This window comes from Macrotis lagotis, chromosome 5 (genome assembly GCF_037893015.1).
Source record: "Macrotis lagotis isolate mMagLag1 chromosome 5, bilby.v1.9.chrom.fasta, whole genome shotgun sequence".
NCBI classification, from domain to species: Eukaryota; Metazoa; Chordata; class Mammalia; order Peramelemorphia; family Peramelidae; genus Macrotis; species Macrotis lagotis.
The window spans coordinates 223,328,776-223,356,304 of NC_133662.1; the positions used below are offsets into that span (position 1 = coordinate 223,328,776).

General features: G+C 36.2%; 1 protein-coding gene across 3 annotated transcripts in view; it reads right to left on the reverse strand.

Annotated features, from left to right (window-relative positions):
- Nucleotides 1-7,570: 7,570 nt before the first annotated feature.
- The window catches only part of GDAP2 (ganglioside induced differentiation associated protein 2), a 68,742-nt gene continuing 48,783 nt past the window's right edge, over nt 7,571-27,529 (reverse strand). For 2 of the 3 annotated variants that reach the window (XM_074188560.1, XM_074188561.1), the window contains exon 14: nt 17,517-20,780. In XM_074188560.1, the coding sequence (XP_074044661.1) occupies nt 20,733-20,780 (48 nt within the window). In that variant the 3' untranslated portion in view covers nt 17,517-20,732. Of the gene's footprint in view, nt 9,420-17,516; nt 20,781-27,529 lie in introns of those variants that run through there. The other variant, XM_074188562.1, reaches the window with a different exon arrangement.

The window sequence follows — 27,529 nt, forward strand, 5'->3', positions numbered from 1 at the left end:
AATGGGTCTGATCCTGAGTAGCAAATTGATGCAGCATATTGCTAAGAAATTGAAGTCAAATGAATTGGATTCAAATCTCCAGTCTACTACTTCCTACTTATGCATCTTTGAGCAAGTAATTTCCCTTTTACTAGACTTCAAGTTTCTTCAAGTATACCCTAAAGAAGTTGAGTTAGCTGATTTATTGTTCTACTTGCAGTTCTATCTATGATCGTATGATTGCAGAGAGAGTACATCTTCCATTTAATGGAATCCTCATCAGCTCCACCCATCTATCCTAAAGCTTAATTGATGGTTCATTTAAAAAAAATTATTTAAGGCGATAGGTTAAATGACTTGCCCATGGTCACACAGGCAATTATTAAGTGTCTAAGGCTGGATTTGAACTCAGGTCCTCCTGACTCCAGGGCCCATGCTCTATCCATAGCACCACCTAGCTGCCTCCAGTTGATGGTTCATTTTCAAAAAAATGTGTTTGTGGGTGTGTGTGTATTGGTGGAAATGGGCCAAAAGGGGTATGATTTTTACCAGATGGCAAGACTGTGTAAGAAGAAGAATAAGAATGATATCTTAATGCCTGTGTTAGGCCTTATAAGGGTTATCCATTTCCCTAGGTGACAGTAAAAAGTGGATCATACTTTGTAAACTGAGCAGGATTAAAACATAAGAACTTTGTCTTTGTTTTTCTGTCTGGCAAGTGAGCTAAGGTCAGGTGCTTGGACAAGTGATCCTTCAGAAATAAATCACACAAGTTATGGATCCATGAACAGGTGAAAACCCCTCTACACCTTGCTCTAATTGAAATTGATTTACTGGAGAGGCAGATAGAGTCAATCATTTATTGATCTCAAAGGTAATGGCAAATGACAAGCCAACAGCCATTTAGGGTTTGGACCTATTAAGTATCCTGAGGAACATACTTACAAATAAAATGGTTGCTTAATGAATGTTTATTGATTGACTGACTGATTGACTTATCACTATTCCTTAAGTTTTAAGCACAGTTCACTCATGATTCCAACTTCTCTGGAGTCATAGAACATACAACTTGTACCCAATGAGATGATCCATGAGAGGCAATAGGGTATAGAGGAGAGAGCACTAGACCTGAAATTAGGAAAAATCTGGGTTCAAATCCTGCCTTCTGATGGGGGAAATAGGTACACTAATTTAGTGTTGGTGGAGTTGTGAATCATTCTGGGATTGGAAAGGTTTTCTGTAAATGGTAGGATTTTAGTTGGGACTTGAAAGAAACCAGGGAAGCCAGAAAGTAGCAGGAGAGTATTCCAGAAATAGGATAGTTGGTGAAAATGCCAGGCCAATCACACTCTTAGTTTTAATGGTGACTCTAAATTTGCTTCTTTACAATTCCTCCCCTTCCCTTAATTCCTCTGGGTTCTATTCTAGGGTCAACCAGAACAAACCACATGGCAGCCTTTCAAATACTTGAAGACAGTGATTATGATTCCCCTTAGTCTTCTCTTTTATATACTAAACATGCCCAATTCCTTCAACTGATCTTCACATACCATGGATTCAAGGTCCTTCCCCATCCTGGTCACCCTCTAGTTTGCATTCTCCAGCTTATTATACCAACTAGGGGAGCTTTGGATAGAGTAGTATCAGGAAGATCTGAATTCAAATTTTGCAAAGACATTTACCTGCTATGTGACCTTGGGCAAGTTATTTAATTTCTCTGTCTGTTTTCCTGTCTCTAAAATGAGATTGAATTTAATGGCTTCTGAAGTCCCTTCTATCTCTCGATACATATCTAAATGTATGATACAATGATCCTTTGTTCTTTCTTAAACCTAGAACTGAACTTCCACCAATACACATAAAAACAATTTTTTTTGAAAATGAACCATCAGATGGGGCAGCTAGGTGGTGCAGTGGATAGAGCATGGACCCTGGAGTCAGGAGGACCTGAGTTCAAATCTGGATTCAGACGCTTAATATTTACTCCCCTTACTCTGGAAACTATGTTTTTTCTTTAAGAATATTTTTTCTTAGCTTAATTTTTTTTCTTATTTCAAACTTTCAAATTTCAAACTGCCAAAAAGAAATGAATATTTCAATATAGCAAGTAGAATACATAAAAATGTATGAAACCATGACCCTCTTTTTTATATACTACTTGCTTTAAAAAATTATATAAGGAACTCAGCACATTAATTTTAAAACCATCCTACCTGTTTGTGCTTATTCCTGAATTTCCTCCTTTTGGGATCTTTTAAAATGTTTATTTTTTGAAGTGTTTCAATAACCTTCCTTTTTATGGGATTTTTTTTTGCATCATCATCATCATCACTGTCCTCTTATATCACCTAATTCTTCACTCCAACTAAAAAAGCAGAAAAAAAATTTTAATAAGCATTTTTAAACAAAGCAAGTCCACATCATGTCTATGTTCAAAAATGTACATCTCCTTTTACAACTTGAATCTGTCAGTAGGTCCATAACATGCATGGTTGAGCATTAATTTGATCAGAGTTCTTAAATCTTTTAAAGTTGCTTTTCTTTTCCTTTTTTTTTTTGCCAGGCAATGGGATTAAGTGACTTGCTCAAGGTCACACAGCTAGGTAATTATTAACTATCTGAGGCTGGATTTGAACTCAGGTCCTACTGACTCCGAAGCTGGTGCTCTATCCATTGCACCACCTAGCTGCCTCCAAAGTTGATTTTCTTAAGTGTTATTAAATTGCTTGTTCTACTTACTTCATTTTGCATTAGTTTATAGTGAAATTGTCTCTTCCATTAAGGTAATGGGATTAAGTGACTTGCCCAAGGTCACACAGCCAGGCAATTATTATGTGTCTGAGAATGCATTTGAACTCAGGTCCTCCTGACTCCAGAGCCGGTGCTCTATCCACTGTGCCACCTAGCTGTCCCCACTTCCACATCTCTATGTGTATATGTACACAAACACACATTCATATATGTTCAACCTCCCTTTGCCTGGTTCATCTAGGTGCATGATCCCTTCATCCCTTCCTCCATTTTTATACTTCTCATGTACCCTAATTATGAGAAATGTCAAACTTCCTTCTTTTTCCTCTTTACAACAGTAAATTCTTTTTTTTATCTTCCCTTCCTTTACTACTACTTGAAACTTTTAAAACAAACCCAAACTGGGGCAGCTAGGTGGCACGGTGGATAAAGTGCAGGCCCTGGAGTCAGGAGGACCTTAGTTCAAATCCGGTCTCAGACACTTAATAATTACCTAGTTGTGTGACCTTGAGAAAGTTACTTAAGCAACTCATTGCCTTGTAAAAACAAACAAAAAAATCAGACCCAAACTACCTCCAGCTTTTCTTTTTTTTATTAACTCCTTCAATACCTTTTGAAGACATTAAGATTCTGCTGAAGAGAATTTGTTTCTTCTCTTATTAGAATATAACCCTCTTCATCTTCATACAGATTCTTTAAATTATTCAAATATATTTATTTTTCTAAATTTCTCTCTAGTTTTGTATTTGCATTTCAAAGTTGTCAATCTTCCCTGTTCTTTTTAATCTGGAATTCTTGAAAATCCTTTATTCTTTTTTTTTTTTAGGTTTTTTTGGGGTTTTTTGCAAGGCAAATGGGGTTAAGTGGCTTGCCCAAGCTAGGTAATTATTAAGTGTCTGAGACTGGATTTGAACCCAAGTACTCCTGACACCCAGGCCATTACTTCATCCACTGCGCCACCTAGTCGCCCCTCTTTTATTCTTTTAAAGATCCATTTTCTTCCTTCCTGTAGGATCATATACAACTTTTTCCAAGTAATTTATTCTTGTTATATACATGTCTTGCCTTTTGGAATGTCACATTCTATAGAACTTGCCTCTTGTTTATAGTACAAGGTACCAGGTCTCATATGATCCCTTTATTTTCTTTTGGCTCTTTGAAATCCTTTTTTTTTTTTTTTTTGAAGTGGAAGCTCTAGCTTTTTGCTTTGATATTCCTGGAATTTCTCTTTTAGGGTCTCTTTCAGGAGATGATCAGGGAGTTTCTACTTTTACATTTCCTGGCTCGAAGATATGGGCAGTTTTCATTGGCGGTTTCTTAAAATCTGGGTGGGTTTTTTTTTTAAATCATAGTTTTCAGAAAGCCCAATAATACTTAAATTCTCTTTCCTTGTTTTCTAGGTCAATTATTTTTAACAGCAAATATCCTTTATTTTCTTGTTTTTTAATCTTTTGATTTCATTTAAATATTTTAGATTTTTTGTGGAAACATTAATTTATACTTTTTTCACTTGGAAGTATATAGAAACCCATTTATACAAGACAATAGCAAAACAGAAATCAGAGAAAGCATATAAAGAATATATGCCAGGCAATACAGAATGATGGAGCTCTCTCACTGAGGTGAAATAACCAGATCTCACTCAAAGTGGAGATTCCCCAAAGCTTCTGGTGCAGCAAGCTGGGCCAGGAATATGATGGAAACTACCAGTTTCTCTCATGTCACTTTCTTCACAGATTCTTACTTTCCCTTCAGCACCTGAAATGGAGTTTGTCATTGTCCATCTTCTCCCTGGAAGCTGGAAGCCAGAAGCTCCTAAAGGGCAAAGAGACTGAAGAACCCAAAGAACCTTATGCTCTCTCCTCTCACCAATTCTTCTCTGTTCATTTATTTCAATCTCTCTTTTATTCTCATTTTCAGAGAGCCTGTTATTTGAATGAAGTATACCACTTTCTCTTCTTAGTTATTCAATCTGCTTCCATTTTTCCTCTTGAGTTTTTCTTAAATCTGTTTTCTCTCTCTCTGTCTGTCTCTCTTAGAAATTAATTTAGTTCTTTCAGAGTGTTTCTTCCTTTTCTTTTGAATCTCTGCCTAGGATTGCTTGCTCAGAAGTTCTCTCTTTCTAGATTAGATTTTTGAGGATCTTTGGATCCACATATAATCCTTTATAGTGATTAGAGATCTTTATTTTTATGCTTACTTGCCCCTCCAGTTTTCATTCTTGAGTTGGGGATTTATGCAATGAGGGTCTCCACTTTGTGCATTTTAGGTGAGACGTTCAGTTTTGCTTGATCTTCACCTGAGTCACCTGGGTTCCTATGCTCACCTTCACCTGTTAGGCACTACTAGATCTCTAAATTTCTGAGCAAGATCTTCATGGCCCTCTTTGGTGTCTCTGTACAGAGTTCTGGGATTCCTGGAAGTCAAGAACTGGGGCTGTCCTATTTTGAGTGGGCATTGAGCAGACATATTACCTTAGTCTGTTCTGCTTTCAAGGTCCATTATCTACATTTCAACCAACTTGGGATTTATTTTTTTAGGAGGAGCCAGTCTTGATGTCTCTGGACATAGAGTTTTGCAGGCTTTTTACATCCTCCCAAGATTTCACACCTGCTGTTGTATCTGACTTTGCTGGTGGTTTCATTTCCTATTGCCTAGGACTTCTGGTACAGTTCTGGGGTGAAATAAGTTCCTGTCATTACACATTAAATTTTTGATCATTATTCCATCTGGCATTATCTTTAATTTTTTTTTCTGGGATGGGGTGCAGGAACTAAGCTGGTTGCCTATTTAGGCAGTTATCTTGATTTTTGCATCCTATCTCCCTAGCTTAAGATGGAATGATATTTTTTTTGGCTGAAATATCACACTGATGACTCACATGGAATTTACTTTCAACTAAAACCCCAAGATCTTTTTCAGAAAAGCTTCTGTCTTTCTCTTCCCATAATATACTTGTGAAGTTGATTTTTTTTTGGACCCAAATAGAAGACTTTGGTCACTTTTTCCCTATTAAACTTCAGCTTATTTGGTTCAGCCCAATTCTCTAGCCTGCCAAGATCCTTTTGTATTCTCTGTCATCTAATATGTTAGCTATCTCTCCCTAATTTAATGATCATACCATCTATGCCTTTACCAAAATCAATGACAAAAATGTTCAACAGCAATAGGATACAGATAACTGAATTATTCTACAGGAGATCTCCAGCCATGTTGATCCTGAACCATTAACAACTCCTCTCTGAATGTACCTATCTCACAGATTTGAGGAGATCAAAGGAGATAAGCAAATAGTAAGGGCTTAATAAATGTTTATCTTCTTTTCTTCCCCTAATATGACCATCCAATTGGTTCTGAATCATCTGATGGCAATAACTAATTCACATCTCTCCAACTTTTTACAAGAATAGAATGAAATTTTATCAAAAAGCTTTGCTAAAGTCTGGGGAAACAATGTCCACAGAATTTCCCTTATTGATTAGGTTAAGTAAGCTTGTCAATACAAGGAAAAGAGGTTCGTTATTATATGATTCCTTCCTGATAAAGCCAGACTGGTTCTTTGTAATCACTGTTTTCCCTTCTGGATGTTTGTCAACCATCTCTTTAATAATTCCTTCTAGAATTTTCCCAGGAATTGATAACTTCCATGGCTTTCCTATATCATTCTTAGGAGATAAGCATCATCTTCCTCCTCAGAGAATTCAGCTTTCTTTTCCTTAAGACCTGGATTAAGATTTATTTCAACCACTTTGCTCCAAGCACTAATACACGCTAATACTTTACTTAATTTTCTCTTTGTACCATCTAGTTGTTGTTTTTTTACTTATCTTGCTATACCTGGTCTTGGCATCTATTTTATCTTTCTTGAGTTTATTTCCTCATGTTATACTGAAAGACACTTCTTTATCATCAGTTTCTTATTCTGTAAAATGGGGTTAATAGTAGCCCTTCACTAAAAAAATAGCAGCTCTTTCTTCATAGGTCAGTTGTGAGAATCAAATGACAGAATACATGTAGTTTATAAATCTTAAAGTTCTATAAAAGGGCCATTATATTATCATCACTATCATACATCATACATCTTTCAATTGCCTTTTGTGTCACATGTGATTTTAAAATTTTTAGAGATTATGCTCTATGATTAATAATCACTGGTGTTGCAAAACACTGTTTTTAAAGAACTTTGTATAAGATATCTCATTTTAGTTTTCAAATGATTCTGCTTGGTGCATACTACAGCCATTTTTATAATACACATTTTACAAGTGAAGAAATCAAGGATTAGAGAGTAGCCTCTCTGAAATGACTCATTCAGATCATGTAACATAGGACTTCCTGAACCAAGGACATAAAATGGCCTCTCTAACCCCTGTGGTCCTGAAGCTCCATCAGAACAAGAGGTATTAAAGTGAGTTTTTAATTTCTGATAGCACCTTAGAATCATTGAAAGAATGTAATTTTCCAAATGCAATCAGCCTATTTCTTCTTGATCTTTGATTCTATTCCTAAATTATGGTCTATTTTCAGTGCCTAAGATATTCTGATGGACAAAGTCAATGTGCTGCTTTTCCATCAAACTCAATTTCATAATCTGAATAAGAAGAAATTTTTGTCCACTTAGTTTTTGCTATGTAGATTTTTAGATCAATCTGTTCTGAGTCTTATGGACCTCTGCTAAGGCTTTAAATAATTAACACTATCATGAACATAATAGAATAGAAACCATATTATCTCTAATAAACTATATAATTATTATATTTATGTCATCTGCTAGAAGTTAGGGAGATTTTTTTTTAAGTTACCTTTTCTCCCAGGATCTAGCAATGTTTTTTCCATAACAGGTTTTAATAAATATTTATTGCATTGAACTGAAGTGAGAGGCTATTGAAGGCCTGGGGAAAGGATGCTTAGCTGAAAGCTCAAGCCTTTGAAAGAAATGCAAATAGAAACCAATCATCCCACCTCACCATGTCTTTCCAATAGACTTTATTTATTCTGGGGATGCCAATCTCCAATTCAAAGCTGTTTCACTGTTGTGCAGTTACTCATAATTTACATAGCTTCTCTTATTTTCCTTGGAAAAGGCTATCAAAGAACTCCTGGACCTGGGATGCAGTTTCTTTGGGAAAATAGAGGCTTCAGTGGTCCTAGTCTTTCTACATCTTTACCAGAATAGATTCTGTTTTCCCAGCACTGTGTGAAAATGAGCCTCTTCTGATCTTGCTATTTACCTGAAGTGAATCATTTCACTAGGTTCTGCAGAAGTAACAAGGGCATGAAAACCACAGCTGCTTAATGAAGGAGGGAAAAAACTCAATAAAATTTCATGGTTTATTATGAACGACCCCTTTCTATGATATCTCAAAGTTGAAAGGAAAAGCTGCCAAAAACTCGGAACAGAGGCAAAAGGGAGCCTGGGGCACAGGATATCACAATTGGCCTATTTTTCTCTTCATCACTTCTAAGATACACAAGTCAGTGGTATTTGGGGAGGCATCTTTCACAGCTGAACTTCTTAAGACTAAAACTGTATCCTGGTTTTAATGGACTGTGGCTTCAAGCTCTGTATTCTGAAATACCTCAAACAAATAAGGACTAGTTTCAAGTAATAACTTTTGAGAAAGTGATTTTAAGGGATTCAAGCAGCCTTTAATGGTACCCAGGAGCTATGAAAGAGCTATAGAGAGAGAAACACTGACATCTCTAGTATTTAATACCCAAATCAAATGATGAAAAAAAAAGATTTTCCCCAGTGATCCTGGATTCTAGTTTTTTTTACCACTTTCAAGAGGATAAAATAAATATCATAATAGAAATTCTTCTAACACATAAACTTAAATTTTGAATGGCCTTTATATATGGTATTTACCTTGTAATGGTATCCCCAGATGAGTGGTCTGGTGACCACAAGGACACTTGGCACAGAGCAGGGGAGTAAAAAGTGTTGGGAGTGAAGTCAGAAGAAATATGCAATGTGTTCCTTGCTTAAGGCTTTTCTCTTTCCAATCTGTCCTTTCCCAAAAATTCAAATCTGATCCATGTTACACTCCTTTCCCTCTCAATAAACTTTAGCATAACCCTACCAACTCTAGGATCAAATATAAAATCCTCTAGTTGGCATTTTAGAGCCTTTCATTCAAAAAATGATGTTTTTCATGTATGTTCCCTTCACTCCCTCATTACATCTCACTTGGATTATTTCAATAGCCTTCTGACTGATCTCCCTGTCTCAAATCACTCCTCACTCTAATCTATCATCACTTAGCTGCCAAGGTGACTTTCCTAAAGTGAAAGGTCTGACCAAGTCCCTCCTCTGCTAATGGGGAGCTACAGTGGCTCCCTATTAACTCTAAATATGAAGTCCTCAGGTATTTAAAGTCTTTTACCTCCTTGTACCTTACTTCCCTCCAAACAGCCTGTGACCTAGTTAATTCACTGATTTACTCCTCAAATACAAGACTCTTTATCTCCATACCAACGTTCTAGTTGTTTCCTAAGCTTGGAAATGTTGTCCTCCTTTACCTCTGCTTCTTCAGTTTCTCTGATTTCCTCCAAGATTCAGTGCAAATTTCATCTTCTGTGGGCGGGCTTCCCTGATCCCTGTCAGCCTTGAAGAATAGCTTAGTGGTATAAAGATATGGCACCAGACTCCCATGTGTCCACCTTCTGCAGTTGGATCCCTTTCAGTCCTTAAAAAAAACAACAGCTTCGCGTTATCAAGATACTAGCCCTAGACTCTTGGGTCTACCTCTATCCTTCAAAGGTAACAGATTTTTTTAGAGAGAAGACTAGAATAGTGATTAGTAGAACCGAACTTCTACATTAACTCATGGGCAAAAAGCAAAAAAATGTGGCTTGAGCAATCATACAAAATGGAATAGTATCAATTACAGAATAGAATCAATTATAAATTGATCCAAAATCAATTTAGTTTCTGCGATTCCCCTCTTGGATTCAATAAGAAATAGTTTCTTCATTGAATAATTAAGTAATAAGTCAATCAAATGACATCAAATCTATCTGCTTCTCAGGACTGACTCACCAGGATACAAAAAGACCTGGTTTTAAATGGGTATTACATTTGTTAATGATTATTAATTATGAGGTCCGGATGTTCTACCATGATGGGAATAGTATGAAAGGGGAAAGATCAACTGCTGCATTGCCAGGGTCCACAGGCTGCAGTCCCCTTTGGCAGGTAGGCCAACTCAGACAGTGGTACATGAGGAAGGAAGGAGAGGAAAGGGTGAACAGTCAGTCTCCTTCACAGTAACCCATTCCCAATGTCCATTTCATCAATCCATCCTATCTTGGAATTCAGATGTTTCTGATACCATCTGCTCTTAGGCATTCTGGAAAGGGCCTGTTCTCAAAATCATTCAGAAGGGAGGAGCTTCCCCAGAAAATCTTGTGTGGTTCAGGTCATTTGTAGAATACTTCCAGGTTGTGCTATAATCCTTGATAAAACAGATCTCAGTACAATTTAGTGAACTATGTTAGTGCTGAACTAAATTAGGAACTTGTACTAGAAACTTAAATTCTCTGAGGTTTCAAGTTTCAGGTTTTATATTTGATATGGATACTATTTCTTAATAAGCTAAAAGAATTTGGAAAAAGAAACTCATGAGGGTTTGACTATGGTTTCAGTTTAGGATTTTAGTATATCAATTAATTAGAAATATATCCATTAAAAAACTATATCCATTTAAATTGAATTCTCTCATAAGGAGGATCAGATACTGTTAAGGATCTAATACTATATATGAACATACAGGTAATAACACTCTTTGTAAGTAGATAATTTTTATTGCTAGGTTCAATGGCTACACAAAGGAATTTTTTGTAAAGATACTTATTTAACCCCAAGTGTAACAAAAGTCCCAAGATGAGATGTGTAAATATACTAATTAATTTCAAATTGTATGTATAGAACAATGTATATCAAATGAGTTGCCTATATTAAAACATGTTCAGTTGTTAACCATGTTCAACTCAAAAAGATATTCCACACAAGTAGACTACCGCTCTTAAATACCCTCTATATATATTTAAGGTAACTTGTATGCAATTTGCTTGCATTTCAAAATAAGTTCTACATAATCTTACACATGGTTGTTATAATTACTCTCATGTTGGTGCAATAAGTTTGTAATAAAAGTTTACTAAATCTTTAATATAGAATTATCAGCAGGTGGATGACAAACCCAAGTACTCCTCAACTTAGTTGCTTAGCATATGGAAGTGAGTATAATTTCAGTTCGTAAACTGAAAGATCTTACATAATTGCATCCTTCCTATTAACTCAAGGGTGCTAGAGTATTGCAATAAGATTCATTTAAAAAAATACAGTTCTTTCTGTCCTGGTTAGAGATTTGATATGAAGGAAGTGGGGACATGATTCTAATTGCATCCAAACTGGTTCTTCAGATGGCACAGTGGATAGTGCACTGGCCTGGAGTTAGAAGGTCCAGAGTTCAAATCGGCCTCAGGCACTTGAAACTTACTTGCTGTATGACCTTGGACAAGTCACTTAGTTCCATTTTCCCACAAAAAAAGCAACCAGCCAAACAAAACTGGTCCTCAAGGTCTAAGCCCAAGGGCAACCAATAATTTCATACAAATATAATGGAAGAAAAATACAACCTTAGTTCTGTTTGATTTTAGATAAGTCATATAGGCAGTCAATTATTTGAAAGATATCACAGCCAGGCTCAGAATTAATCAGGTGGGAAAAAGTTCCTGTATGGGAAACTGAGTCAAGAGCATACTATCTTAGTCTCTCTAACATTGCTCCCCTTTGACTATTTCCTCAGGGGCAGATATTCAGATATTGAAGGATCTCATTCTCATTGAGTTCCTGGCATTTTTCTTGAAGAGGTGAAAAATTTTGGTTTAATGACATAAACATATCCGAAAATAGAGCTGAAAAAGAAAATTCACAGTCCCAAAATTTAATCTTAAATAATAAATGTTGTACTTTTCACAGATCAGAACTAGATACAGTCACTCTCATGTCACAATAGCAATAAAAGTTTACCAGGTCTTTAAAAAAAAATCACTCAACCTCCTTTTCATCTTCTCCAGTTTAAACTCATTCTATAAAAATCTAACATTAGAAATCAAGAAAATAATTACATGGAATACCATAGTGAACAAATGATTACACACACACACACACACACACTGCCTAAAAATAGATATCCATCTCTTAAGGTATTGTATATTAATCCCTAAAACAAAATTAAGACTGGTAGAACTTCATTATATAGTATTCCAGGTTTAACTTCCTAATTTTTATAATCACAATCACCACATAAAGCATTTCAGTACAATAAACAAACTTGTAAATTCTCCCCTGTCTGGGAGACTTTGTAATGAAAGAAGGGATCCTGCTTTCTTAGTAAATCAAGTCCTATGTTCTTTTATATGGATGATAAAATTTTGTCCTTGCTCAATCAGATGGTCTGAAGAAATCAACTAAGATTTTTACAAGGTCTTCCCAATCTGGTGAGGTAGATGTTTTTATTATCTCATTTTAAAATGGAGAGAACTAAGTCTCAGAGAGATTACTGACTTGCCCAGGATTCCAGGTGAGATCTGAACTTGGATCTTTTTGCCTCTAAGCTCAGTGCTCTGTTCAATTTTCCATTTAGCTATGAGAAATTCCAATAGAAAAGGAAGTAGATTAGGAAAGGTATAAATGATGTGGGAGATAGATGATTGATTACAGACCCAGGGGGCAGCTGCAGTGGATAGAGCACTGGCCCTGGAGTCAGGAGGTCCTGATTACAGAACCAGATGGGCTGGTGACATCTATGTAATGCAAAGAGATCTAAAGGAAGGCCCTCTGAACATAGAGTAGATCCTGTGAGTGAAAAAGGAGGGGAAGTCAGTTAGTGCCATGACTCATTGAAGGGATGTGGAGTACCATATAGGAGGAATACTAAGTTTTCTGGACTACAGTGTAGAAGGGAATTACTATGTAATTAGGATGGAAAAGTAGAGCAGGGTTTGGACATGAAATTTTCTAAATAGATTTTGATTTGGTAATGTCTAGATTTTCACTGTTATACCTCCCAGATTTTTTTAAAAGGAAAAATTATTAAAACCAATCAATGCACCCAAACACTCTGATGTTATGCGTAATGTTCCATGTCCATTGACTTCACTTTTGCAAAAAAAGGGGAGCAGGGGAGCTATCTTCTCATATTTCTTCCTTGGGGTCACTTATGCTTTATCATTGGACAAAATTGAGAAGATTTTAAAATGCGAAAGAGAGAATATATTTATTTGTGGAGGTAAAAGGGAGTCATTAGAGTTGAATGAATAGAAAAGCAACATTATCAAATTTATTTTCTAGGTAGACTATAGGGAAAATATCACCACTACCAACTCAGGTCAGGTCAGTTCAGTTTAGTTCTGGGTATCATATTTTAGGAAACTCAGGATAGTGAAGGTCTTTGTTTTCATGTAGTATGACAGAATTTTCACCTGGAAAAAAGACTTAGAAGAGATATGCCCATATTTAAACATTTAAAGGGCTATCAGATGGTCCCATTCAAGTAGGAGCAATGTGTAGAAATTACAGAGGCAAGCTTCAATTTTAGGTAAAGAATACTTACCCTAAATTGGAACCACAAAGAGAATGAGCTGTTTCATATGGTTTTAACTCATTGTAGGTTTTCAGGCATAATCTAGATGAACACTCATTGTTATATTGAAAAAAGGATTCTTGTTCAGATGAGTTAGCCTGTAAAGACTCTGTGGTTACTTTCTAGTATTGAATCTGTTTGATTTTATCCATTTAGATACTACATAAGATATTTATTGAGGGAAAATTAATTGGCAATGGTACTAAAGATTCTTTGGTTTTAATTCTCATGGACTGGTTTCCATCTTTGTGGCCCTTCACAGGAATATTTCACTCCTCAAACATTTAGCTCCTGGGAAAAATCTGAATTTGGCTCATATTTCTCTAAGAGTCCTATACTCTGTTCCCCTGTTGCTCCTGCAGGGAGATGACATGGAATATTTATTTATTTCTTCTTTTTTTCCAAGATTTTAAAAAAGTGCATTTTACAAATTTACTTTGAAATGATGTTGCAATTTTCTGCCAGTAATTTGGATTCATGCCACTTAGAATTAATATAAACTGCAAATTAATCCAAAAACATTTTGAGCATATGAAGGCATTCATCTTCCCACCCAAGAGCTAAAACCAGTCTTGGTTACCAAAAAACGTTTACTGTTCTGGAAGATAGGTTTTTAGGAAATTAGGATACATATGCTCATAATTCTGTATTTCAATCATGTTTGAGTGACATGTGATTTATATAATAGACTCATAGGTCAGTGATGGAAGGAACCTTAGAGATCATCTTCTAGTCCAACTTGACATTGTTCAAAGTCTCTGGTTTCAGCTCACATGGACTGAGTTCCATCACTGTGGCCCCCACCCTACATTAATTCTTGGGAAAAATCTGAACTTGGCTCATCTCTAAGGGCCCTGCTTTTTATTTTCTTGTGACTCCTGCAAGCATTAAGGTTAACAAAACAATTGATGAAAGTTCAGGTTTATGCCTTCTTCTGACTTCCATGTGAGAACTTGCTTGCTTTTGAGTTCTCTGTAATAGTCTTTGAGGCATACATACAAACATTTGGCATTCAAATAATGTGGCCAGCTCAATGGAGGTGCACCCTCAGCAGCAGAGTTTGAATGCCTGGAAGTTCAGCTTAAGAAAGGGTCTCAGTGTTCAATACTTCAGAATATTGTCAGGTGATCTTGACAATCTTCATACGATAATTCAAATGGAAATAATGCTTGACTTGGTGCTGGCAGACTGTCCAGGTTTCATAGGCATTGAGGTTAGCACAATGGCTCCAAGACCTTCAAATTGGTGGGTCATCTAACCCCTCTCCTCTTCTACACTTTCCTTCAGAGGCTCCCAAACACTGAGAAAACTGGCAATGCATGCATCAACCTCCTTTTCTTTGTAGACATTCCTGAAAAGTTCACTGCTGGGTTAAGTGAACTTTTAAACAGTACTGAATTTCCCCATTTGCTGTAACTATGGTTCCATGGATGGATGGTGTTGTACTGGCTGGTGGAGAACCTGTTTTCTTGATGCTAATTGTTAGGCCCGAAATAGCATAAAAATGGGGGTGGCTAGGTGGCAAGGTGGATAAAGCACCGGCCTTGGAGTCAGGAGTACCCGGGTTCAAATCCAGTCTCAGACACTTAATAATTACCTAGCTGTGTGGCCTTGGGCAAGCCACTTAACCCCATTTGCCTTGCAAAAAAAACTAAAAAACAAAACAAAAAACAAAAATAGCAGAGAATTGATTCATATTTTATTGCCTGAGAGGCAACATTGAGCTTCAGAGGCTACATTGAGCATATAGTCAAGTACACTGTTCTTGTAGATTATAGACCGTAAAAATGACAAAATTATCCTCATGGTTATGGTTTTCTAATAAAATTTGTAAATAGATGATATAGAGGACTATGTGGGAGTAGTTCTTATGCAAAAGAAAAAATTGCCAAATTCACCCAAAACTTTGAGATAGCTGGAGAAAATGCCTCCCTGAATCTAAAATCATGGGATTTAAAGTTTGAAGATCATCTCCTTCCTATTGCAGATGAGGAAACTGAAGCACAGAAGAGAACTCAAGTAGTCTAAAGTCACCAAAAGCCAAATTAGCAGAACAAGGATTTGAACTGAGACCTTCCTATGAATAGCAATCCAGTATATCATCTTAAAATTGCTGGTGGATAATGTACACAGTGAGGTGGATGATGCTAATACCTTCTTCCTGTTATCTTGCTGGCCTCTCACTTAACAATATGACTACTGATCAACAATATCAACACTATCAATAGCTTCATTGTTTTTATGAAAATTTGAGAAGTAGAACAGTCAAACTGCCTAAATTCTAAGTCTGACCACTTACTTGACTTTGAATAAGTCACTTATATTTAAAAATAGTAAAGCACCCAAATATATATCATTCAAGAAAAGCAAAGAATCAATGGCTCTGAAAGGTAATTTAATTGAATTTCTATTGAAATTTGCAAGTTTTCATATCTCATAAGGGTCAATATTTTAAAATAGCAATAAACAAAAACAATTCTGTATGAAGATAGAAGCTTAATAGGCAAATTTCTAGAATACACAATATATATTTAAGAAATCTGCACCAGTATCTCCAAAAATTCTTGCCATGTACATGGAATCTGCTTTCACAATGCAAAAATGTCTTTGTGGATATAATTCATATTGTAAGCAACTTTATTACATAAACTCATCATACTACTTACTACATGTGCCAGGCTTTATTGATTAGGATGGTAGCAGGGAAAGAGGAAAAGAAAAAAATGTGTCTTCATTCTTGTTCAATGAATGACCTTTCCCTTTCTTCATTTTCCATATTTTTCAAGCGCATACATAAGATTCAGTATAGAACAACAAAAGAAGAATTCTTGAATCAAGAAAAGCATATTTAAAAACATTATCTTTAAATGTGAAACACTGGGAAAAGCTTTTTTGAATTTTGAATAAACATTTTTTTAAGTCATACCAGCTACATAAAACCCTTGGGTTTCCATTGCTCAGCAGTAATTAAAATGATTTACATGTGTTCAAGATTTTACAAAATTATTTATTTTAATCAGCAAGATCTGGTCTGAAAGTCCTGGCTCAGTTTGTGCTGACTGTGTGCTTATACTAACAAAAATCATTACAAACAAAAGTGTGACTGTGTGTTTACATAATGTATTTAGCTTTCAAAAGTCAACAGAATATTGTATTCAGTAGTTATGTTTGCTATGTGAATTGCATTAGCGAAAACATGTCTATAATGTTTCCTCAATCCAGGCCTTCCACAAAATGTTTCTCTTTTTGCAACCGGCAACCTTGGAAATATTTTTTTCTGGAAAGCATAAAAGAACAAAGTTAACTATTCCTATCTAATGCTACCAAATACCAATTGCGGTTTTAATGAGAAATGTTGGCAAGTATTGCATGGTATTTATTGCTTCATATCCCTTATATAATAATATATAGGACACCACTTGCAGAATATTATATACATATATGTGAAAGAGCAGATTATGATTGGGGCTTTGAATTTCTGTTTATAATATTGGTTGAATAGCTTATATATATATATATAAAATATCTTTCTTCAAAATTTATGTCAAAATATAAATCAAGGGGAGTCCTCATGGGTTGCACTTAACATTGATAGAACCCATAACCCTTATTGCATCTTTCTAATGGTAGTACTGCTGCTGGTAATTTTAAGGTAAAAACATGATACTCTGAGGATCCTTACCCCAAAATGACCTTTTTCATATAGGTTTATATGGACATGTCTCCTTGGTAGAATACAAGCTCTTAAGAGGGAAGGCCTGTTTCATTTTTGCCTTTATATTCCTAGTGCGTAGCACATAGCAGATGATTAATAAATACTTGACTGTCTGACCCATTAATATCCTGGGTCAAATTTTCATTTGAGATCAAAGTAGCTGGAATCCATTCTGTTGGACTGTGAACTATGCTTTTCTTGTTTTCAACTCTAAAAGTAACAACACACATGTCCATATTACAGCTTTAGTTCTAGACTATAGGTAAAATTTAAAAGGAGACTATTACAAACTAGTTTTTAGCTGACATTTAATACTGCAAGTTCTCATTTTTCTTTTGAATTAGGCAATGAAAAGACAATAGTTACTTGCTATAATTTGAAAAAATTGAGACCCCAAAGAATTGAAAACAGACAAAAGAGAAGGGCAATGTTCTTTTACTACAATAATTAAACTTGTTCTCCAAGAACCGATTCTTTTTTCTCCCATTAGTAAACTTTAGCCATATCAGATTTTTTATTATAAACTTACACTTATTTTTTTCTAACATCTGTATTGAATTCCTACTGATAACTTTCAAAGTTTTTTTCTCTGATGACTTTTTTTAAAGACAACAATATAAATAGGAAGGATATCATCAGATAAACTGGAGTTTGAAAAAATTAATTTGAATCACTGTGCTGAAGATTTTATTTTTTAGGAATAAATTTTCAAATATGGTATTTCTTCTGTAAAAAATCTTTGGTATCACTGAATTCAAAACAACTCAAGTATATGAAAACAGAAACTCTTTACTGTTTTGGAACCCCAGGGTGACATGCATGAATTAATTTACCTAAAGTTTTGTAAATTATGTCTAGAGCTTCAACTGACATTCAGAATGATCACAATCTAATTTTTATTAAATGACATGTTCCGAATTACTATCAGCTGTACTGGATGCAGCTATCCCTTTATCCCACAATGTCTGTCTCTGACATAGAAGATATGTTATCTAGTTTAACTGACTTTCAATCAAAACAATATATGACAACTGTACCCTACTTGATCATTTTGTCACCATAAGGTCACTCTGCTCTTTCCAAAAGTTCAGTCAGATGAAAGTTTCATTAAATGTGTTTGACAAATAATACTGGTCCCCAGCTGACACCCAGTTCCACTGGCAAGTATGTAATTTTCATAACTGTCACCACCAAACTAACAAATTCTCATGTTGAGTTTGTTATATACTACTACCTCAATGACCTTCTCTTTAAGTTGAATACAAAGGACCTTCCACATATATAGCACACTGTATGTGATATATGTTTATATTAATATATTATATATATGTATATTCATTAAAAGCAATATTGATTATTACAGCAATAAATACCCTTTTAAAATTGCTGGATGGATGAAAAGAATGCCATCCTGTAACTGAAATACAATTGCAATCATTTAAATTATAAATATAAATAGATACTTATATAGACATACACAATGATAAAAACAGCTTCAAAACAAAGGATAATACAACAAATATCTTCACTACACGCATCCTGTTATATTACCTACAGGGATAGAGTACAAGGAGGATCTTGATTCAAGGTAGCTAAGCTTTGAAATATAGAAAAAGTTGTATATTTCCATAGTCCCTTGTGGAGAAAAGGTATTACAATTTTATCCAACAAGAGTCTGTATTGCCAATATACTAGGAGAGGGCTTCAAATTTTCACTTTAAAGAGTTGCAATTATTTGAATTTTTGTGATGGGCAGAACCAAGCTAAATAGATAAAAGGAATCTGTTTTGAAAGCAATTATAATAAAAAGTTGAAAATCAACATGTACTGATCTCTATTTCTGACCAGTATTCACAAAATATGGGATAAGAAAAGAAAGACCATTTTTACCAAGTCACACATTCACAGGAGATTGATACTTCAGTCTCTCACTTTAAAAAAAAAAAGATGACATTCACTTGCTAAACTTTTTAATAACAAAAGGGAATTCTGTAACTAGTTTTCCTCTAAAGTTATTATTCTGTTGGTAGTTGGGAGATAAGCTGCATGTGAAAGAATGAAAGGCTCCTTAGAAGGGTTTAAAAAAGCAGATGCAGAGTCTATATTTCAGTTCAAGCCATGCCCAGGTCATCTGATGCACGATGCACATCGTAGCAGCGTTCAGATAAAAATGATTTGTTTATGTGTGTGCACAGGGTAGGAGTAGGGATGAGTGAAGTCTAAAGATGGTGGGGGGCATTAGGAATACGTGGATGAAAATTCACTGCCCCCCCCCAACTTTCCAACTGATGCTATCATCAATGGTCAGACACATTCAGGACAAAGGTTGGACAGGAAGTGCTAGCACTGGAATTATGTACTGATGGCTGACTTTCTCTTGAAAGGTTGAAATAGTACAGGGAGCCAGAGATAAGGAAAGTCTTGCAGAACTCAAAATTTTATTCCTAACTTGCAACCAGAGACAAGACTCCCACATTACATTCTTTTAGCAACTGTGGCTCAAGGAAATCTAAGACCTTTTCATACCTCCCCACGAGGTAGTTAAAAATTATACTCATTTTATTCCTAGGCAGGCTAAGGCTTAATGCCCTAGTTACAAGGAAAAAAACTATCAATGATGCCAAGAATCACACCCCTTGTGTCTGCTCATCTTCCTTCTGTTAGCAGGTAATGCCAGGAGGTCTCATCATTAGATAAGGTCTCTCTAGGTAGTATCATAGAAGTATCAGTCACACAAAATCACCCATTGTCAAGGTGGGGTGGTGGTGGGGGGAGAGAGACAGAGACAGATATTGTGTGTGTGTGTGTGTGTATATACACAAAGCATTAGTTTCTTTCTCATAAGATGCTCATTAAAGTCTTGGTGAACGTTAGTTGATTCCCATTTACTTGGAGGACTAAGCCAGCTGGAGCTTTAAAAAAGAGGCCACAAACACCTATGATCACAGAAGAGTGAAAAAATATATCCTTTTATCATACTGTTAAGAGCAACACAGTGGCATCCCACAGATCAGCTGATTCTGACTATAAGCCTGGCACAATCTGCATTCTGCTAAATATTTCAATCATCTTTAGTCAAACAGCAGAATTTCAGTCAAATAATTTCCACTATTCTCAGTTTCACACCCTTCTTGTTTGTTATAGTGAAAGAATCTGTCTATGTAAGAAGTAAACCACACAACAGGATTAGAAATAATGTACCTGAATGGTTCTGGACATTGTTACAAATAGTACATATGGTGCACGGGCAGCTTTCAATATGATGGTGACAATATGATCAAGACTGACAGTCTGTCCAATCGTTTCAGGTCTTTTTGGGAAACTTAAAATATCTGAAAGTTGCTCTCCAACAGGGATGCAGACACAAAACTTCTCCTTCCTTTTATCCTGAAATATCAGTATTTTCACTAGATATGCATATACAAATTTAAAACAGTAGTACACAGTGCAGTTTCCCAACATTGCAGATTGTTTATGTGCCTGAAAATATAATGTCAATAAAAAAATATCAGAGAGGTGGGGACACAAAAACCTTCTCTGAATTCTGAACAGCACAAATGAATTTCAATTCAACAGGCAGCAGGCCATGAAGAGGGAGTCATCCTTGGAAACCAGCAGTACTACAAGATGGAAGGTCATAGATCTGGTGATGGGGGATAAGATGCAAAGAAAGGCCCATTTTCCTGTGGAAAGAAACAAAAAGGCAAAAAAAAAAATTTACAACATTAAAAGTGGATCTCCTTTCAACATCTGTGAGCATGAAGGAAAAAGTGTTTTAAGATAGAATTAAAGACAGAACAAACCATGTAGAGACTTAGCTCAGGATTGTGAAACTCAAATTTTCTTAAAGGGAATCTAAGAATCATAACTGTGTTGGCAGACTGTGGATCCTCTCTTGCCACGCATAAGGAGCAAGGCTTGTTAAAGTTCTCAGGTCATTCGGTTCAAGATGGAGAATTGCATGCCAGGCCTTTAATGTCTAAGGAAGGCAACATAGTTCCAGAGTGACTATTTGGGCCACATTTTCCCAAAGTTTGTCTTTAGAAAAACCAAGAATGAAAGTTAATTTCAATGACTTTAAGTGAATTAAGTTCCCAAGGTCAATAGGCATCAAGGTCCCTCAAATAGGTTAATGGGACTTAAAACTGTTCTGTAGTTTCTTCCCCCCCACAAAAAAAATGTTTATTTTGACAAAGCTGGTAAGGTAAGGAATGTATAGCACTTATGCAAGTTAAGACTGGAGGAGAGATAGAGATGATGTTTGAATGAGATATTTTATGGTAATTAAGGGATTAAAAACGCCCTTAAACTAATAAACTATCCTATCCTTTATACCAGATCCATTGAAGCAGGGATATATCCTGGCCCAATTCTAGGGGTATAAGTAAAGGCACATTTGTGTCTGGAAATTCTTGATTTTTGGATATAAATGTGATCAGAATCTGAATGTTAGAAGTGGAAGGGGGGAGGGGAGAAGAACCTATAGGACATCTACCATGTGCCAGAAAGTGTGATTGACATCTTTTATAAATATCTCCTAATATCTCATTCCCTAAGGATAGGTCTCTTTAGGTCTTTAGGCTTCATCAGATCCAACCGATTTATTTTACAGATGAGGAGCATAAGACCTTAAGTTTAAGGGGCTATCACAGAGTTGAACAAAAAAAAAATAATAATTAAGTTAATATTGGTCATAGTCAGGTAAATCTATTTTAAAAGTCCTCTGAAAACAAAAGATTCACTAAGCAAACAAACATTAAGCATCTATTATGTGAAAGGTACCGTGCTGGCTGCTGAGGATATAAAGCCAAAACCAAAACACTTCCTGACCCCAAGGAGCTGACATTATATTGCCAGTAGCTTATAAAGCAATGGATGTTTTCTTTATAATAATCAACCACATACCCCACAGTTGTGTGATGAGGAGGACACTGAACTTGAGTTTCTTTAAGTGCTCATAGCTGTGACGTTCTGCAGTCATACCTTGAACTCAGGATTTTGACTTGTAGTCAAGGGTTAATCTTTCTAATTCAGTCATACCCACACTGACCACCTTTTAATGCTCAAATAGGAATGGCCCAAGTTGACCAACCCTGATTCCCTTCTTGGTTGTCTCTCTGGACTTTACCTCAATGAAACTTCACCCTGGAACTTCCTTCAGTCCCTGAGGACTCTTCAGTCATCACTTCCACTAGCCCCTGGAGTCTTTTTGTCCTGGATACTGCTCTGGTCTGGCCCCCTTCTCCCATTGCAGAATTCCTCCTAAGGCTTCCATTTTGAAGAAGGACCCAGGCCTGTCAGTCTTTACTTACTTCCTGGTCCTACTCTCATCTTTGAAGCCATGGCACAGCAGACATCTCATTCTGGATCTTCCTTCAGCTGCCCCTATGTACAATAGTTTTTGTTTTTTTTCTTTAAATCACACTCAAATGAAGCCAGAGTACTGTCTTCACATTATTATATAGATAATGAGAAGATTGGGGAGAAGATCTTGACATGAAAAGTGCCCAAGTTGAAGATATTAATGAAGATAAAAAAACTTAAAATATTTTCATGTGAATTGAAACTGTAAGTGTTAAAAAGCACTACATTTGGACTCTGAAGTCTTGGTTCGGCTATTTCAGTAAGCTTTATCACCTTAAGCAAGTCATTCCTTCTCTCTGAGAGGTGTTTTAGGACAGGTGTTTTAGAGCTAAGGAGGGCAATTAAGAAGGGAGGGATAGAGAGATGCTCCAGGGTGAGAATGCTACAGGTGTTGAAAGGTGCTAGTGGTCAAGGAGGGAAGTTTTAGACTAGCAAGTGTGTTGACCCCTCAGCCTCAAAGCCCATAATGACATTTTATTATTATTATACTCATGAGTGACAGTGTAGTCATAATAAAATACTAAATTCGACATGTGGCCCTCGATATGATTTGGTTGGAGCAGGTAGGTGATCTGTGTGTGTTCAAAGTCTCAAAGGGCATCGACTGAGCTTTGAACAAGTAATGCCCTTGACCATCAACAGTTCTTCCTTGGCCTGGCCCTTAAGGACTTCCAAGCCATGGTTCCAGCCTGCACATTTAGCCTTCTTTTACATGACTTCCTTTCCTTCCTGGTACATTTCTGCCAAGCTAGAAGAGCAGCTGGTCTGTGAACTTGTCATGCCTTTTTTTTTTTGGCTTTCTAGCCCTCCCAGGAGCAGTCCCGAAGACCTCAGGGCTTCCTTCCTTACTCTGCCATCCAGACTCCTCATGTTTGCTGCTTTTCCTGCCTTCCTCAGTCTTTTCTCTCTCCTGCCCTCTGTGCCTAGCCATCTCCAGGTCTCCCATTAGACTTGGCTGTGTATGTGTTCCTTACATCCCTTTCTTCTCTCAGCCCCAAGAGAATTGTCAGCTCACCTTATCAGGAATTGTTACTTTTAGCATTGTCACTCCAACATTTACCCAAATGCCTAGGGGATAGCTTTCTGAAGCAAACCCTATTCCACTTGGAACTCCAGCAGAGGAGCCCCTCCCTCCCCTGGGCTCCCCCAGGGAGCAGCCAGGATGTACTGAAAGGAAGAATGGAATGCAGTCTTACTGATCTTCAGGTCCTCTCTTTAAGCACTAAAGCCACTCTACACTACACACAGCAGAGGCTTGATAAATACCCTTTACCAACCACTGATAAGGGCTAGCTGGAGTCCAGAAGCCCCACAGACATTAGGCAGATGAAATGATTATCTCCCTGAGACTACAGACAATTGGGTGACAACAAATATAGGTATTATGTTTGATATACATACATATATATGTGTGTGTGTGTGTGTGTGTGTGTGTGTGTGTTAAACACATTAGAGGAACACAAAGCAAAGAGCTATATTAAATCTGAAGTAGAAGATCCTTAATGGGGATGGGAAGAGCAGGGTTTCATGAGAGATAGTGTCTGAGGAGTGTCAATTGATGAGTAAGAATTCAAGAAGTAGTGAAGACAAGCAGAGGACAGAGAAATTGGGACAGGATGGAGAGGGCGTGGGGAGAACCTACAGGAGGAAAGTGAGGCTGGGAAAATGAGGGGCCACAGAGGGTCCTCAATGCCCCATAGGGGTTGGGAGCTGATGAGACTTCTCTATTTAGTATGAATATAGATATGTTTATTTAGTTTGAAGTCCTGGGATGTGAGGTGGAAAACTAGGCTAGGAGCTTAGAAGGGAGGTCTTAGACTACAAATATTATCTGATATTCTTCTATGTGGAGGTGGAGGTTAAAAGATATTGGTGGGAATGACAAGTGTCAAGGGAGAAAGATTGACAGACAAAACAAGAGGGACAAAAACATCTTCAGAACATCTACATTTCAAGGCTGGGAAGAGGAACCAGCAAAAGATACAGAAGAATAGCTTGAGAAAAAAAAAACAAATCTCAGTAGAAGTGTGTGATAATTTTGAAGTCAAGGGAAGGAAAGGTATCTGGCAGGCAAGAAGGAAGGTAATAACCACAGAAAGTATAACAAAGGAGGATAACAAGTTTAAAAGGCTCCTGGGAGTCAGATTGAAGTAGATGAATAGGGAGCAAGGAAGTAGAGACATGCTATTGTATATACATTGTATATGCATGAAGTTCATCAGTGAAAGGCATGAAGATGAAGGGTCAAGGGAAATCTTTTTTTAAGGACCAGGAGACCAGAGCACATTTATAAAAAGATGGGAAGGTGATAGTAAAATGAATCAAACTAATAGTATTTTCTCTTTATCGTCACATATTTTAGTCCCCTTGAGTAAGAAAGTGGTTATCTTATAGACTTAGTTCTAATATCTCCCTATATCCTGCCAGGTGTCCATGACTCAAAATTATTTTAAGGTTGCATTTAGAGTTAATAATTAAGAAAAAGGCTGCCTTTGGGCTATTTGAATAACAACAATAATAAATAATAATAACAATAATAAAAAATAATAAAAATAATAATATAATAGTTAACTAAGAGTGCTCATTAGGTGCCAGACACGTGCAAAACATTTTCCAATGATTATTTCTCATCTAACCCTACAATCATCCTGCAAAGGAGGTACTACTGACATGTCAGTAAATAAAATGCAAACAGATGAGTGACTTGCCCAGGGTCAGATAGCCACTAAGTCACTGAGACCAAATCTGAACTCAGGTCTTCTTCCTGACTCCACTGAGCTACCGTTTTGATGGGCAATGCCATTTTATATTTGCATAGAAGGTGAGAGTCTGATAAGAATTTATCTTAACTATACTACTGTCTGACTTGCATCTCTATTTCACAAGAACAGCATGAAACATTTTTAAATGGTTTGCTAACATCTCAGTAAACTACCAATAGCAACACCTTGTTCAACTAGTTAAGGGACCCTATTGAAAAAGGAGCTAAAGTTTACTTTGTGTTTGATAAATTATTCTGGCTCTTTGTTATTCAGGAGATAGTTAATAACTAGCTTTTGAAAGCTGTACCATATATTTCAGGAAAACAAGATATTAGAGAAATTCTAGATTATTCCATATAGTTTTTTTGTTTGTTTCCTTCAGTGCATTTGAATCCCTCATATCTAGGACAGTCCCTGGTACACACTTGGTGATCAATAAATGCATATAGTTGATCGCTGTGCAATAATTTTAGACCTGTGTCTCTGATGGATGAAGATAGAACAAGGTAAAAACAAAATTCAAACCTAGACTGATTCAGGACAGCTGGCCTGGGTGTGGCAGAATTTTAACTGAATTTTAACAACTGCCTATTCATTTTTAGATGCTTAGACACACAATGTGTGTCACTGCAAAATAGTCCCTTAGGTCTTCTAATAATCATAAAACAGATGACATGTATATCTGTTCCAAAAAATAAATTATAAACCAAAACACTGGCTTTTGAAATGTCATTTCAGTTTTTTGTATCAAAAAGTAGTTAGCTAGAATCCTATGCCTGGCACAAACCCTTCAAGCCAATTTTTTCTATTCTGAACAATAACTCAGAAGGATAAAAATAAGAACAAATTTTATTTCATCGATCCACTAAAATATTCAGGCTGATGTCCCTGTCTCATATATCATAATCTTTATATCAATGACCTAATTGTTCCATTTTTTTATAGTTTTCTGTGTATTACTGCCAAAGGAACTTTTATTAGCTATCAAGACACATTACTCCACTTTTCACACAAAGAGAATCAGAACTAATAGTTGAGGTTAGGTGAATGCTAAAGAAAAAAAAATTACATATATAATCTTCCTATTTTCTTACTTCTCCAAAAGTCACAGAATAATTATAGGGAGACTCTTCCTCATACCTTCCTAATTAGACACATGTTTATGTATGTAGACTATTTAGTAGCTAAGTCAGGACAAGTCTCCACAAACTGTTTCCTAACTGAATTTTTCTTTTTGTATTAATGGCTACAATTTTATTACTGAAGGGATACATTGACTGTCACTGTGGGTATTACATTATTCTGATGTAAAGTAGCATTACAGAAAAAAAGGACCTTTCTCTGAACAAGATCCTTTCTTCAGGTCCTGTGGAGGAATGTAGAATGTTAAATTACCCTACCATGCTCACAGGGATTGCCCCAGAGTGAAAGGATGCATTGTTCTTTTACATTTAGTTCCACTAAACAGGCTTTGTTCATTCTCAGGTGAGTGCCATCTTAGGCAAATCATCTCTCTGGCCTTCCTTTATTCATGTAGTATGAGGGATTGAAGCAGAGACTTTCCTAGGTTCCTTCAAGCTCTAATATTCTCAGCCAAGAGTGAGCTGATTAGGAATTATAGCTGAAGTTTAGGTATGTAACTCAGAAACCAGCTTCTGAAAAATAAAGAAGTCAGAAATATCACAGACTTTTGGGGTGGCAAGAGAGCCTCTATTACCTGTGAACTCAGTCACTGAGAATGAAAATGGGATTAACAGTTCTTTATGTACTTGGCTAGAACAAAGGCTATAGTCTAGTGAGAGACTACAATGGTTGTAGAAAGTAATCAATCACAAATGAGATGAAGAGCTCTCATTTCTGACTGGGTATTATTTGGCAATTCTTTATTCATATGAACTCAATCTTCATAAATTTGGGGGGAGGGTAGGGAAAGGATGAAGAAGTATACTTAGTGGTCAATGACTGGTTCTAAAATTCCTAATTAGTCTTATCCCTTTACTACAGACTAAGATCATTCAAGAGAGATTTTCTATAATGAGAACTGGGTTTAGAGACTTCAAAATAGGGTATTGAGGACTTCTAACATAATAAAATGAGACACTTATATTTTTAACCCAGATCAAACTATAAGCTTTCCCTTGGTACTGTCAGAATATTTTGTAAATGTTTCTGATGACCTTTCACACTCTGCTGTATATTTATTTATAAAAATCTTTACAAAAATACATTATTCTTTTATATACGTAAACACATATATAATTCATGTTTGTTTTCCCTGTAGAGTCTAGTACAGTAACTTGCAAATG